Source organism: Rhineura floridana, chromosome 6 (genome assembly GCF_030035675.1).
Source record: "Rhineura floridana isolate rRhiFlo1 chromosome 6, rRhiFlo1.hap2, whole genome shotgun sequence".
NCBI lineage: Eukaryota > Metazoa > Chordata > Lepidosauria > Squamata > Rhineuridae > Rhineura > Rhineura floridana.
This window is the reverse complement of record NC_084485.1, coordinates 1,886,204-1,901,428: the sequence shown is the minus strand read 5'-3', so window position 1 is coordinate 1,901,428 and position 15,225 is coordinate 1,886,204. Positions and strand designations below refer to the sequence as shown.

At 46.1% G+C, this 15,225-nt stretch overlaps 1 protein-coding gene across 1 annotated transcript; it reads right to left on the bottom strand.

Annotated features, from left to right (window-relative positions):
• Positions 1-499: 499 nt before the first annotated feature.
• On the bottom strand, positions 500-7,806 carry LOC133386936 (kunitz/BPTI-like toxin). The gene is made up of 3 exons (XM_061630753.1): positions 7,725-7,806; positions 6,097-6,258; positions 500-642 (listed from the first exon to the last, which is right to left on the bottom strand). Exons 1-3 carry the CDS (start codon positions 7,804-7,806, stop codon positions 500-502), a joined length of 387 nt encoding a protein of 128 aa, XP_061486737.1.
• Positions 7,807-15,225: the final 7,419 nt, after the last annotated feature.

Below are 15,225 nucleotides of genomic sequence, written 5' to 3'. Positions count from 1 at the left end.
TGTCTCACTAGCACCTGGGGGGTCCTGGTTCAAGTCCCCATTCAGCCATGAAGCCCAGTGGGCAATCTTGGGCCATTCACTCTCTTTCAGCCTAACCTACCTCACAGGGTTGTGAGGATAAAAGAGAGTGGAAAAGTCCACACTCCACATGGAGCTCCTTGGAGGAAAGGTGAGCCATATGTGTAATCCATGAATTAATTAATTAAAGCTCTCCTTCTCTACCACCCCGAGTCTTCCACAAGCGTAACGTGGTATAAAGCCTCTCTCTTGCCGCCCTGGGCTCCTGCTGGGAGGAAGGGCGGAATATAAACCAAATAATAAAGAAATAAATGGCATCATCGTATGCTTTACTTTAGCCATCAGAAAGAGAAATAAATGTAAATGGAGTTTTCAAGATTAGAGATTCCAAATTTTTTCTGAAGCTGGAATCTGTACATTCTTGCAGTGGAGCATTCTGCCCCCCCCCCCCAGAACACACAAGGCAAGAAACGGATTCACCTTAGCGCGGATCCGCACAGCCAGTTGAACAGGCGTAACTGCAGCACTTCTGGGCTCCGGGGCACTTCCAGTCATTTGCACACCTTGCCAGGCAGCTTGTGCTGAAACCCGGAGGCAGCAAGTTGGGGCAACTTCCAGGCTTTTCTGCAACAGAGAAAAGTGGCAGGGCTGTGAGGGGCCTTCTGGGAAGTGCCGTCGCAGGGCAAGCGGACACCCACCTTCTTGCACTCCAGCAGCCAGAGCAAGGCGACAGTCCCAGGGTGAGCAGAGCTGCCTGGAGCAGGATTCCCTCCTCCTGTCCTCTAATTTCCACGGAATGCCAGCCGGGGCAGGAGACAGGAGAGGAGCGGATCCGTCTGCCAGAGCAACAATTGGGAGGCATCGGAAAAGGATCCCAGGGCAAGGAAGGTGCGTGCCTTCTCTGCTGGCCACTCTGCACTGGCTGTGGCTCTGACGGGGGCACAGAAGGGACGGGCCAGTCCACTCTGAAGCGCCTAGCCACGAGTGACTTTGGGACACCCTGGTGGTCCTCTGGGGTTTCCCAGGGTGCAGTTCTCTCCCCGCAAATGCCAGACGGAAAGCAGGTGGGACTGCCATGAAAACTCTTCTTGGCTCTTGATACATTGCCAAAAAGTGTCTTGGTTAATGGCATTCTAGGCTTGGGACCTGGGAAGCCAGGGGTGCGGGATGCTGTGCCTCCCCAGGAGTAAGGGCCAGGCAGAGAGAAACCTGCTTGGCCTACATGTTAGAGAGGTAAAAGGCTGATGGCCAGAGAGGCCAAGTGGAAGCCGCTCGTACCAGTCTTGTTGGAAGTGGGGCAAGAGCAATTCCTGTTTGTTCGTTTGTTTATGTTCCAGAAAGGAGATAGAGTTGGGGTCCTCCAGATGGCTAGGCTTGCCTACCTTTACCTGTCAGACCTTATCTCCCTATATGAGCCTGCCCGGGCCCTGAGATCTTCAGGAGAGGCCCTTCTCTCAGTCCCAACACTTTCACAAGCGTGTTTGGTGGGGACATGAGATAGGGCCTTTTCGGTGGCTGCCCCTAGGTTCTGGAACTCCCTTCCTAGGGAGGTACAAATGGCCCCTTCCTTGCTATCCTTTCATTGGCAGACCAAGACTTTTTTATTCCAACAGGCTTTTAGTATAGAAGGTATTTAAGATAGGACTCTGTGTTGTATTGTCCCATGGTTTTACCTGTATTATTTTAAATTGTTTTTTTATATTTTAGGTGTATGCTTCATGGTTTTAATGTCATGAATAGTTTAATTGTATTTTAATTGTATATTTTTGTATGCTTTTAACCATATGTAGTTTTTATCTGTAAGCCGCCCTGAGTTCCAGCTTTGGAAAAAGGGCGGGGTAAAAATAAAGATTCTATTCTGTGATGCTCTGACTGACTTCCTTCCGTTGTTAGACTGATAAGTCTTAAGGGAAGCTTAAGGGAAGCTCCTCCTTCCGCCCTTTCTTCTCTTCTCCAACTGTCCGAGAGAGAGGAGACATCCTTTGTCTCTGCTCTCTCCCTCCTAGCCACGAGGGCAATGCCCACATCTGGGATTTGTGCCTCCAATGTAGTTAATTAGAACTAGGTATGCCTTTCCTATCTATTATGTATTTCTATAAATAAAGTAGCTTTTCTTATTTGACTAAGTCTCGGTGATCCTGATGCAGGGTAAAAGCCTGCCACTTAGGCAAACGCATACACTGCCACACGCGCATCTCAGACTGCTGACAATCTCTGCTAATATCTATACAGATTTACACAACAGGGCTGACCTGGACTCGGGGTGCTAGTGGGTTATGGGGCAGGAACATTACAGCAGCAGACCTGAGCCTTAACAGTGGAGCTGCCTTGGAGTGCCCCGTGTCAGTGAAGGGGTCTCCGGGCGGAAAGAAAATCAGTTGCCTTTCATGGCTGCTCTCGGAAACTTCCCTGGGAAAGGCAATGGATACTAATGGCATTGTGTGTTTTTTTCAAGGAAACCCAGAAATACCTATTAAAAATGTGCAACATTTACTGGGGGAATTTAGGGCCCAACCATACTTAACCACAAAATCCGTCTTTTCTATATTCGGTTGGTGGCCTCGAGATCATACATGTCCTGTTTGTGGTCGGATTATTGTGAAAACCTGATTATGAAGCATCCATACGTGTGAGCTTTTTTTGGTCTGAATTGCTTTAGCATTGGCCACTCCCCTAAATCCACCCCTTTTCAGTGATTGGTCCATAACGGTCATTTGATTTTTGCACGCTTTTTCGGAAGAGTGCAGAAGCATATATCTTTTTTAAAAATTTCCACACATGTGCAGGTTTGTGGATGTGCGATTGGGTTGGAAGGAGACAAGGGGCTTGGCATTTGATGGACTCTCTACTGCAGGAAAGCCCACGGCATTACGTCTGAGCGCATGGACGTAAATGCGATTGATTATCAGTTCAGGAAAGCATATCAGCTTTTTGGTGGTGTTTCTAATGCCGATTTGTGAACAAGAAAACCCGTACTAGCTGGCAACGTCAGATGGATGATGGTAAATTAATGAGGACACAAAGCTATAACATTGCAGATTACACAGTTGTACGGACGGGCCCTTTGTATGATTGCTGAGTATAGCATGAATTCCCATCTGGCTATCAATATAAAATGCAGTGGTTAAAGAAAAGGAAACCAGACTTTCTGTAGTGGAATGGAAAGCAAGAGATATTTTTAAAAGATCATATAATTTTTAAAAGATAATATAACGTAATGAAATGGGGGGTTAGTCTTAATGATTTCTCAAGTCTCCCCCCAACTCAGTGATTTTGAATGTAAAAGATTAGGAAGAGTGAACTGGTTTGGTCAGATCCTGCCTGGGGCATGTCCTGTCTGCATTAACTGATGGTTATCAGCTCAGCTTCTATCTTTGCAAATGCAAAGGGGGGGGGCTGTTTCATCTTTTCCATTTGACAGTGAAGAAGGAGGAGTCCAACTAATTCTGCAGTTTCTGGCTCAGAGAGGAGACCCTCAGAGGGCTGAGTTGCTGTCTGGGAGAATCCTGTAGTGTAAATATTCCCCCCCCCCAAAAAAAAACTAAGGGAGGAATCAGGAGCTCTTGGGGCATCAATGCTGTGAACCTTCTGCTCATATTCTCCTTGGGGAAAAGGGACATAGAAACGTTTGTTCCTTTGTAAGGGTGCAATCCAACTCACATTTACATGGGGCTAAGGGGAGTTGGAGAAAGCCAGTGTGGTGTAGCGGTTAAGGTGTTGGACTACGACCTGGTAGAGCAGGGTTCAAATCCCCACACAGTCGTGAAGCTCACTGGGTGACCTTGGGCCAGTCACTGCCTCTCAGCCTCAGAGGAAGGCAATGGTAAACCTCCTCTGAATACCGCTTACCATGAAAACCCTATTCATAGGGGGGCCATAAGTCGAAATCGACTTGAAGGCAGTACATTTACATTTTTAAGGGGAGTTGGATGTGGCATATCTCCAGCTGAGCCAGCTGGGTCCCGGCTCAACTGGGCAACGCTGGCATAAGTCTCTCAGCCCAGGTCAGGCAGCTTAGCCAAGATCAGCGTGAGGCCAGAGAAAGCCAATGTAAGTCCCCAAAAGGGAGCATTCCAGGGGCAGATCAGGATAGCGCCCTAGGTGAGGAGACTTAGGCCACATCCAACTTGTATAGAATCATAGAATCGTAGAGTTGGAAGGGGCCTTGTAGGCCATCGAGTCCAACCCCCTGCTTGCAGCAGGAAATCCACAGCTAGAGCATCTCCCGCAGATAGCTGTCCAGCCTCTGCTTGAAGACATCCAGCGAAGGGGATACTACCACCTCCCTAGGCAGTCGGTTCCATTGCCGAACCGCCCTTACTGTCAAGAAGTTCCTTCTAATGTCCAATCTGAATCTACGCTCCTGCAACTTAAAACCATTAGACCTAGTCCTACCCTCTGGGGCAGCAGAGAACAAATCTGTACCCTCCTCTATGTGACAGCCCTTCAGGTACTTAAAGAGTGCAATCATGTCACCCTTCAGCCTTCTCTTCACCAGACGGAACATGCCAAGTTCCTTCAACCTTTCCTCATAAGACTTGTTCTCCATACCGGCTATCATCCTCGTCGCCCTCTTCTGAACCCGCTCCAACTTGTCTATATCTTTCTTAAAATGAGGCGCCCAGAACTGAACGCAGTATTCCAGATGAGGCCTGACTAATGCAGAATATAGTGGGACTATTACTTCCCTCGACCTGGAAACTATAGCTCTGTTTATGCATCCCAAAACCGCGTTTGCCTTTTTTGCCACAGCATCACACTGCTGGGTCATGTTCAACTTGCGATCCACTACAATTCCAAGGTCCTTCTCACACACACTACTGCTAAGCCGGGTATTTCCCATCCTGTACCCGTGCATTTTGTTCTTGTGGCCTAAATGCAGAATCTGTTTGGAATGCTCTTGCAGGTCCCAATTCAGGCAAAAGTTACACCAGAAAAAAGGTCAATCTAAGAAAACAAATACAATAGACGTCAATGGAGAGGGCTTACTCCCCGGTAGAGGTATTTGTGAGAGCAGGCATTTACTCTCCAGTCCCTGTGCTCAGCTCCCAGCTGAGCTGGCATTCAGCCAACCCAACCCAGAGGCTCCAGAACAGAATTTGATGCGGCAGAATTTTACGCCAGCTTCTCTTGCGCCGGCACCACTTACACCAGCTTCCCCTGAGTAGGATTGCTCTATAAGCATTCTGATTTTATTTATTTATTTATTAACTTTATTTATACCCCGCCGTTTTTCCAAACTGGAACTCACGGCGGCTTCCAAATAAAAGACACATGCAATTAAAAACCTATCAAAAATAAAAGCATATAATACATAATGAATAAGTATAAACAAATATAATTAAAAAATGAACTCTAGTTTAAAATAGCATTAAACTGTTTCTAATAATTAAAAACCATAATAATAAAATCAGAATAATTAAAAAATAAACTGGCAACAACAATATAACATCCTTTTGGGCCTATCCTTGGCAGCCTTCAGAATCAAAGGCTTGCTGAAATAAGAAAGTTTTTAACTGTCGGCGAAAGGACTGCAGGGAAGGGGTCATTCTTATCTCCCTAGGGAGGGAATTCCAAAGCCTAGGGGCCACCACCAAAAACACCCTATCTCTTATTCCCACTAGTTGTACTTGTGCGGATGTGGGTATTGAGAGAAGGGCCTCTCCTGAGGATCTCAGGGCCCGGGCAGGCTCCTACAGGGAGATACGGTCTGATAAATAGCCTGGACCTAAGCTGTATAGGGCTTTATAGGTCAACACCAGCACTTTGAATTGTGCCCGGGAACAGACTGGCAGCCAGTGGAGCTTTTTTAACAGGGGAGTTGTATGGTCCCTGTAACCAGCCCCAGTTAGCATTCTGGCTGCAGCACGTTGTACCAACTGAGGTTTCCGAACAGCCTTCAGAGGCAGCCCCACATACAGCGCATTTCAGTAATCTAAGCGGGATGTAACTAAGGCATGTGTCACCGTCGTCAAATTAAGACTGATTTGTGAACTTTCATGTAAGTAGGGAAACGGGAACCAATTTCAGGATTGCGACGGGATCTCTCACAGCCTCTCTCTTGACTTTCCAACTTACCAACACAAGTGTAATGACATTTCTTTAACGTCTTGAAATTGTTTGCATTTCCCTGGCAGCCCCCATAAAAGAACAGCTCACACTGGCCGGATGACTTGTTGTAGAAGAAGCGAGGTATGTGCGCTCTGCATGGCCCAATTTCCGCAGGGAGGTAGCAGAACTCTGTGGAGAAAAGAGCTTATAAGCTTGGCGATGGGATCTGAAACAATCCCTCAGCGGATCAGCTGGTGGGAAAGTTCCTTCCAAACTGGAGGTGGTTTGTGGATCTTCTGCTCTAACTTGGGGTCTCCAAAATGAACTTCCCTGAATTTATCAGCTCAGCAGTTTTGGTCAGTGGAAAAGACAGAGACCATTTGAGGAACAGGATTGAAAAAACAGCTGCAAAGTGCCAGGATCTACAGTAAATCTGCTGTCCGTGCCTACATTTAGACCAGCGTTAGGGAGCCTGTGGCCCTCCCGACGGCCTTGGACTCCTGCCCCCAACAGCCCCAGCCAGAGTGAAAACCCACCGAGATAAAACAGATGGAATGAAAATAAAAGGGCGCCAAGTGGGCCTCCGTGAGGAGATCATTCCCCACACCAAGGAGGGTGTCTTTCATGTATCAAACAGTGGGGAGAAACCCCCCAACGGGCCTCCAGTGGAGATGTAAACAGGGCACAGGTGGAGACAGGCCGCCCTCCAGTAGTTTGGCAGACATTTCCCAGGAGTCAGACTGATTTGAATTTTGTTGCCCACAAGTCTGATTTCAACATGCAGAACCACTTCTGCCAGAGAGAGTCAAAAGCGACAGTCTAGAAGTCAGAGCTTGCCTGGTTCTCCCCAATAATCCTGCAAATAGTGTGGCAATGGCTGCTGAGATTTGTCTGTTTTAGAGGCATCGGGAAGAGAAAGGCTTCTTCTTTCCACCTCGTGTAAGGCTTTTACTCTGGGATGGCGAAAGATACTGAGGAACCCACTCCAGACTCTGAGTATTTCTTTATCATAAGCCACAAGCCAGCTGAAACATGATCTGCAGTAGGGAATAGATCTACAACGTCTGCAGCTTTGTCAACCCCATTTCCCATCTTCCTTCAAAAGTTTGCAGCCAAACAGGACTCAGACTTTCCCTTCCTGATGTTACAGCAACTGTTTTCATCAACTTGAAACACAGTGGAATCACTATTTAGCTTGGGAAAATGTTAATTAAATGTTGCCTCCCCCATGATCTTTCTCTCCTATCAACACCTCAGAAGAAGCCTCCTGTATCGGACCCTGATGCCAGAGGCAGCAATGCTGCTGGGCCCAGCCATTGCATTCTTTAATCTATTACTTGCAGTCTCTTTGAGATTTTTTTTTAACCCTAATGGAAAATTATCAGCATTTTAATGCAGGATTCTCCTAATAAAAACATTGTCATGCAGTTTTAACCAATGTACACATTTTTGCATGGAATTTGCCTGAATATAATGCATTTTGTATTATTTTAATGAATATATTAATTTTAAGTAGACTGTCCTGAAAAATATCCATTTTGTAAACATAAGTTTGATGGAGAACTGCATTGCAAAGTTCAGAGAAGTCCGAATTTCAAAAGATAGCTTTCATGTGCGCAGGAAGAGGGTGACAGGGGAGAGAGGGAAGCTCTTACCTGGACGGTCACCGGAGGCAGGAGACAGCTGAGCCCAGAGGGCAAGGAGTCCCAAGAGGAGGAGGAGACCACCAGACTTCATGACTGGGCAGGCTTCGGTGTTCACTGCTGAGCTCACCTACTCTCTTATATCCCAGAAAACAGGTCCAACGGGGAATTTCAGAAGCAGGAGGTTAAGGAAGGAGGTAGATGTGGTGTGACAGAGTGGAAATTCTTCTGTATACAAGATTTTGCAACAAACCATCATGAAACAGCTAAAGCATTCATGACCTTTTGGCAGGTATTTCCATGCTCTAGTAAAAGTCACAGGACAGAACATTTTCTCTGTAGTCATCTCTTTGGTAAAGAATCCATCACGGAGGCCCTTTGGCCTCAACACTATTTGGTTAAGAGTTTCCTGTTCTCCCAGGCCTTTGAAGCCCAATGCTCCAGCCTATCAAGACCCCTTTGAATGTTGTTTCTCTCTTAAGAACATAAGAACATAAGAAGAGCCTGCTGGATCAGGCCAGTGGCCCATCTAGTCCAGCATCCTGTTCTCACAGTGACCAACCAGGTGCCTGGGGGAAGCCCGCAAGCAGGACCCGAGTGCAAGAACACTCTCCCCTCCTGAGGCTTCCGGCAACTGGTTTTCAGAAGCATGCTGCCTCTGACTAGGGTGGCACAGCACAGCCATCATGGCTAGTAGCCATTGATAGCCCTGTCCTCCATGAATTTGTCTAATCTTCTTTTAAAGCCGTCCAAGCTGGTGGCCATTACTGCATCTTGTGGGAGCAAATTCCATAGTTTAACTATGCGCTGAGTAAAGAAGTACTTCCTTTTGTCTGTCCTGAATCTTCCAACATTCAGCTTCTTTGAATGTCCACCAGTTCTAGTATTATGAGAGAGGGAGAAGAACTTTTCTCTATCCACTTTCTCAATGCCATGCATAATTTTATACACTTCTATCATGTCTCCTCTGACCCGCCTTTTCTCTAAACTAAAAAGCCCCAAATGCTGCAACCTTTCCTCGTAAGGGAGTCGCTCCATCCCCTTGATCATTCTGGTTGCCCTTTTCTGAACCTTTTCCAACTCTTGAATATCCTTTTTGAGATGAGGCGACCAGAACTGTACACAGTATTCCAAATGCGGCCGCACCATAGATTTATACAACGGCATTATGATATCGGCTGTTTTATTTTCAATACCTTTCCTAATTATCACTAGCATGGAATGTGCCTTTTTCACAGCTGCCGCACACTGGGTCGACATTTTCATCGTGCTGTCCACTACAACCCCGAGGTCTCTCTCCTGGTCAGTCACCGGCAGTTCAGACCCCATGAGCGTATATGTGAAATTCAGATTTTTTGCTCCAATATGCATAATTTTACACTTGTTTATATTGAATTGCATTTGCCATTTTTCCGCCCATTCACTCAGTTTGGAGAGGTCTTTTTGGAGCTCTTCGCAATCCCTTTTTGTTTTAACAACCCTGAACAATTTAGTGTCGTCAGCAAACTTGGCCACTTCACTGCTCACTCCTAATTCTAGGTCATTAATGAACAAGTTGAAAAGTACAGGTCCCAATACCGATCCTTGAGGGACTCCACTTTCTACAGCCCTCCATTGGGAGAACTGTCCGTTGATTCCTACTCTCTGCTTTCTGCTTCTTAACCAATTCCTTATCCACAAGAGGACCTCTCCTCTTATTCCATGACTGCTAAGCTTCCTCAGAAGCCTTTGGTGAGGTACCTTGTCAAACGCTTTTTGAAAGTCTAAGTACACTATGTCCACTGGATCACCTCTATCTATATGCTTGTTGACACTCTCAAAGAATTCTAATAGGTTACTGAGACAGGACTTTCCCTTGCAGAAGCCATGCTGGCTCTGCTTCAGCAAGGCTTGTTCTTCTATGTGCTTAGTTAATCTAGCTTTAATTATACTTTCTACCAGTTTTCCAGGGACAGAAGTTAAGCTAACTGGCCTGTAATTTCCGGGATCCCCTCTGGATCCCTTTTTGAAGATTGGCGTTACATTTGCCACTTTCCAGTCCTCAGGCACGGAGGAGGACCCGAGGGACAAGTTACATATTTTAGTTAGCAGATCAGCAATTTCACCTTTGAGTTCTTTGAGAATTCTCGGGTGGATGCCATCCGGGCCCGGTGATTTGTCAGTTTTTATATTGTCCATTAAGCTTAGAACTTCCTCTCTCGTTAACACTATTTGTCTTAGTTCCTCAGAATCCCTTCCTGCAAATGTTAGTTCAGGTTCAGGGATCTGCCCTATATCTTCCACTGTGAAGACAGATGCAAAGAATTTATTTAGCTTCTCTGCAATCTCCTTATCGTTCTTTAGTACACCTTTGACTCCCTTATCATCCAAGAGTCCAATCGTCTCCCTAGATGGTCTCCTGCTTTGAATGTATTTATAGAATTTTTTGTTGTTGGTTTTTATGTTCTTAGCAATGTGCTCCTCAAATTCTTTTTTAGCATCCCTTATTGTCTTCTTGCATTTCTTTTGCCAGAGTTTGTGTTCTTTTTTATTTTCTTCATTCGGACAAGACTTCCATTTTCTGAAGGAAGACTTTTTGCCTCTAAGAGCTTCCTTGACTTTGCTCATTAACCATGCTGGCATCTTCTTGGCCCTGGCGGTACCTTTTCTGATCTGCGGTATGCACTCCAGTTGAGCTTCTAATATAGTGTTTTTAAACAACTTCCAAGCATTTTCGAGTGATGTGACCCTCTGGACTTTGTTTTTCAGCTTTCTTTTTACCAATCCCCTCATTTTTGTGAAGTTTCCTCTTTTGAAGTCAAATGTGACCGTGTTGGATTTTCTTGGCAATTGGCCAGTTACATGTATGTTTAATTTAATAGCACTGTGGTCACTGCTCCCAATCGGTTCAACAACACTTACATCTCGCACCAGGTCCCGGTCCCCACTGAGGATTAAGTCCAGGGTTGCCGTCCCTCTGGTCGGTTCCATGACCAACTGGTCTAGGGAATAGTCATTTAGAATATCTAGAAACTTTGCTTCTTTGTCATGACTGGAACACATATGCAGCCAGTCTATGTCCGGGTAGTTGAAGTCACCCATTACTACCACATTTCCTAGTTTGGATGCTTCCTCAATTTCATATCTCATCTCAAAGTCTCCCTGAGCATTTTGATCAGGGGGACGATAGATCGTTCCCAGTATTAAGTCCCTCCTGGGGCACGGTATCACCACCCACAACGATTCTGTGGAGGAGTCTGCCTCTTCTGGGGTTTCGAGCTTGCTGGATTCAATGCCTTCTTTCACGTATAGAGCGACTCCGCCACCAATACGTCCTTCCCTGTCCTTCCGATATAGTTTATATCCAGGGATAACCGTATCCCACTGGTTTTCTCCATTCCACCAGGTCTCCGTTATGCTCACTATATCAATGCTCTTCTCTAAGACCAAGCACTCCAGTTCTCCCATCTTGGTTCGGAGGCTCCTAGCATTAGCATACAGGCACTTGTAATCAGTGTCTCTCTTCAAGTGTCTTTGGCACTTGTGGTTTGGCCTGTGGTAATTTTGCTCTTCTGAATTTATATCCTGTGCCCCTGCTCTCACAATGCCTACTTCTAGGCCTACCCCTTTTAAAATTTCATCATTTCTTTGGTTTTTATCCCAGGGGGGAGGTTTATTCCGAACCGGACCTTTCTCAGCTCCTGTCGGGTTTCCCCCCTCAGTCAGTTTAAAAGCTGCTCTGCTAACTTTTTAATTTTAAGTGCCAGCAGTCTGGTTCCATTCTGGTTCAAGTGGAGCCCGTCCCTTTTGTACAGGCCCGGCTTGTCCCAGAATGTTCCCCAGTGCCTAACAAATCCGAACCCTTCCACCCGACACCATCGTCTCATCCACGCATTGAGACTGCGAAGCTGGGCCTGTCTGGCTGTCCTGCGCGTGGAGCTGGTAGCATTTCAGAGAAAGCCACCTTGGAGGTCCTGGCTTTCAGCATCCTACCTAGCAACCTAAATTTTGCTTCCAGGACCTCACGGCTGCATTTCCCCATGTCGTTGGTGCCAACGTGCACCACGACCACTGACTCCTTCCCAGCACTGTCTACCAAACTATCTAAACGACGGGCGATATCCGCAACCTTCGCACCAGGCAGGCAAAACACCTTGCGGTCTACACGCCCATCACACACCCCACTGTCTTTGTTCCTAATGATCGAATCACCCACTACAAGGATCCCTCCACCCCCTGGAGATATATCCTCGGCACGAGAGGATAGCTGCTCATCCCCCAAGGAATGGGTCCCTTCTAAGGGATCGTTTCCCTCTTCCTCAGCTGGATGCTCTCCTTCCCCGAGACCATCGTTCTCCATGGTAGCAAGAGAGCTATCATCGTTGGAGTGGGACACAGCTATAACGTCCCTGAAGGCCTCCTCCACACACCTCTCTGCCTCTCTCAGCTTTTCCAGGTCCGCCACCTTGGCCTCAAGGAAATGAAGTCGTTCCCGGAGAGCCAGGAGCTCATTGCACCGAGAGCACACCCACGACTTCTGTCCAACAGGCAGATAGTCATACATGCTGCAGGCGGTGCAAAACACTGGAAAGCCCCCACACCCCTACTGGCTTCTTACCTGCATAGTTTTGTTTAAGGTTTATTACATCAATGGGTTGGAGACTCTTCCAAGGTATTAGCTATCCCTCTCAATTTTGTATCATCTGCAAATCTGATAAGCATTCCCTGAACTTCCTCATCCAAGTCATCAATGAAAATGTTGAAGAGCTCTGAGCCCAGGACCAAGCCCTATGGTACCCCGCCTGTTGCCTCTCCCCAGTTTGAGAAGGAGCCATTGATAAGCACTCTTTGAGTATGATTCTGTAGCCAACCGTGGATCCACCTGATAGTTGATCCATCCAGACCACATTGTGCTAGCTTGCTAATCAGAATATCATGGGGCACTTTGTCAAAAGCTTTGCTGAAGTCGAGATATATTTATTTATTTATTTTATTATTTATTATTTCATTTATATCCCGCCCTTCCTCCCAGCAGGAGCCCAGGGCGGCAAACAGAAACACTAAAAGCACTTTAAAACATCATAAAAAGACCTTAAAATACATTAAAACAAAACAACGCTAAAAACATTTAAATTTTTTTTAAAAAACATCTTTTTTAAAAAAGAGTTAAAAACATATGAAAAGACATATTAAAAGCAATTCTAACACAGACGCAGACTGGGATAGGTCTCAACTTAAAAGGCGTGTTGAAAGAGGAAAGTCTTCAAAAGGCACCGAAAAGATAGCAGAGATGGAGCCTGCCTAATATTCAAAGGGAGGGAATTCCACAGGATAGGAGCTGTCACACTAAAAGTCCGTTTCCTATATTGTGCAGAACGAACCTCCTGATAAGATGGTATCTGCAGGAGGCCCTCACCTGCAGAGCACAGTGATCGGCTGGGTATATAAGGGATAAGACAGCCTTTCAGGTATCCTGGTCCCAAGCTGTATAGGGTTTTGTACACCAAAACGAGAACCTTGAACTTGGCCCGGTAGCAAATGGGCAGCCAGTGCAGTTCTTTCAGCAATGGGGTGACATGTTGGCGATACCCTGCCCCAGTCAGCAGTCTTGCTGCCGCATTTTGCACCAGCTGCAGCTTCCGGAACAACCTCAAGGGCAGCCCCACATAGAGCGCATTACAGTAATCTAGCCTAGAGGTTACCAGTGCGTGGACAACAGTGGTCAGGCTATATATATTATATATATATTATGTCCACAGCATTCCCACAGTCTACCAGGGAGGTTACCTGATCAAAAAATCAGATAAGATTAGTCTGCCTGGATTTGTTCTTGACAAACCCATGTTGTCTTCTAGAAATCACAGCATTGTTTCCAAGGTGCTCACAGACTGACCGCTTTATAATCTGCTCAAAAATTTTCCTAAGGATTGATGTAAGGCTGACTCGGGCTATCTCAAAAAATGAGATAAGATTAGTCTGGCAGGATGCTAAAAAGAAGTTGAGAAGCATATTGCTAAAAACATAAAGATCCATAACAAAAAATATTTAAATACATTTAAATACATTGGTAGCAGGAGACCTTCTAAGGAGGCTGTTGGACCCTTGGAAAACAAGGGAATTAAAGGTGAGCTAAAGCAGGATAAGGAGACAGCAAAGAAGCTAAATGACGTCTTTGCATCTGTCTTCACAGTGGAGGATATAGGGCAGATCCCTGTGCCTGAACTAACTTTTGCAGGAAGGGAGTCTGAGGCAAATAGTGGTGAAGAGAGATGAAGTTCTAGGCTTAATAGACAAAATAAAAATGGACAAACCACCAGGTCCAGATGGCAATCCACCCAAGAGTTCTCAAAGAACTCAAATGTGAAATTGTTAATCTTCCAACAAAAATATGTAACTCCAATAAAGATGTCAACCCAATGCGTATGGCAGCAGTGAAAAAGGCAAACTGCATTCTAGGGATCATTTAAAAAGGAACTGAAAATAAACTGGCATTATACAAATCAATGATGCAACTGCATTTCAAATACTGTATACAGTTCTGGTCGCCTCATCTCAAAAAGGCTATTATAGAGTTGGAAAAGGTTCAGAAAAGGGCAACCAGAATGATCAAGGGGATGGAGCGACTCCCTTAAGAGGAAAGGTTGCAGCATTTGGGGCTTTTTAGTTTAGAGAAAAGGTCAGTGAGAGGCGACATGAACTAAAATTGTGCATGGCAAGGGGAAAGTGAACAGAGAAAAAAAAATCTTCATTTCTCATAACACCAGAACTCATGGACATCCAATGAAGCTGAATGTTGGAGGAGTTAGGACAGACAAAAGAAATGACTTCTTCACTCAGCACATCGTGAAACTATGGAACTCGCTCCCACAGGAGGCAGGATGGCCACCAACTTGGATGGCTTTAAAAGAGGATTAGACAACCCTGGAGGAGAAGGCTATGAATGGCTATTAGCCATGCTGGCTATGCTTTGCCTCCATAATCAGAGGCAGCATGCTTCCGAATACCAGTTGCTGGAAGCCGCAGGAGGGGAGAGTGCTCTTGCACTCAGGTCCTGCTTGTGGGCTTCCCATGGGCAGCTGGGTGGCCAGTGTGAGAATAGGACGCTGGACTACATGGGCCACTGGCCGGAACCAGAAGGCTCTTCTGATGTTCTAAAATTTGATCCTGCAGGGTGCTACTTCAGGGACTGTGGCATCTGGCAGGAAGGAGAAGCTGGAGCTGGGTTGGGGAGAAGAAGTAGAGGTTGGGTGGGAAAGCCACTTGTGAGAGATCATAGAATCATAGAATAGTAGAACTGGAAGGGACCTATAAGGCCATCAAGTCCAATCCCCTGCTCAATGCAGGAATCCAAATCAAAGCATTCCTGACAGATGGCTGTCCAGCTGCCTCTTGAATGCCTCCAGTGTTGGAGAGCCCACTACCTTTCTGGGTAATTGGTTCCGTTGTCGTGTGGCTCTAACAGGAAGTTTTTCCTGATGACTAGTCGAAATCTGGCTTCCTGCAACTTGAGCCCATTATTCCACGTCCTGTACTC

Bases quoted from the DNA above. Each gene is read 5' to 3' on its own strand.
- LOC133386936 (XM_061630753.1), bottom strand. From the start codon at position 7,806: ATGAAGTCTGGTGGTCTCCTCCTCCTCTTGGGACTCCTTGCCCTCTGG. The intron at 6,259-7,724 runs GTAAGAGCTTCC...TTTTCTCCACAG, and splicing joins TGCCTCCGGTGACCGTCCAG to AGTTCTGCTACCTCCCTGCG. The intron at 643-6,096 runs GTAAGTTGGAAA...TCTCTGTTGCAG, and splicing joins ATGTCATTACACTTGTGTTG to AAAAGCCTGGAAGTTGCCCC.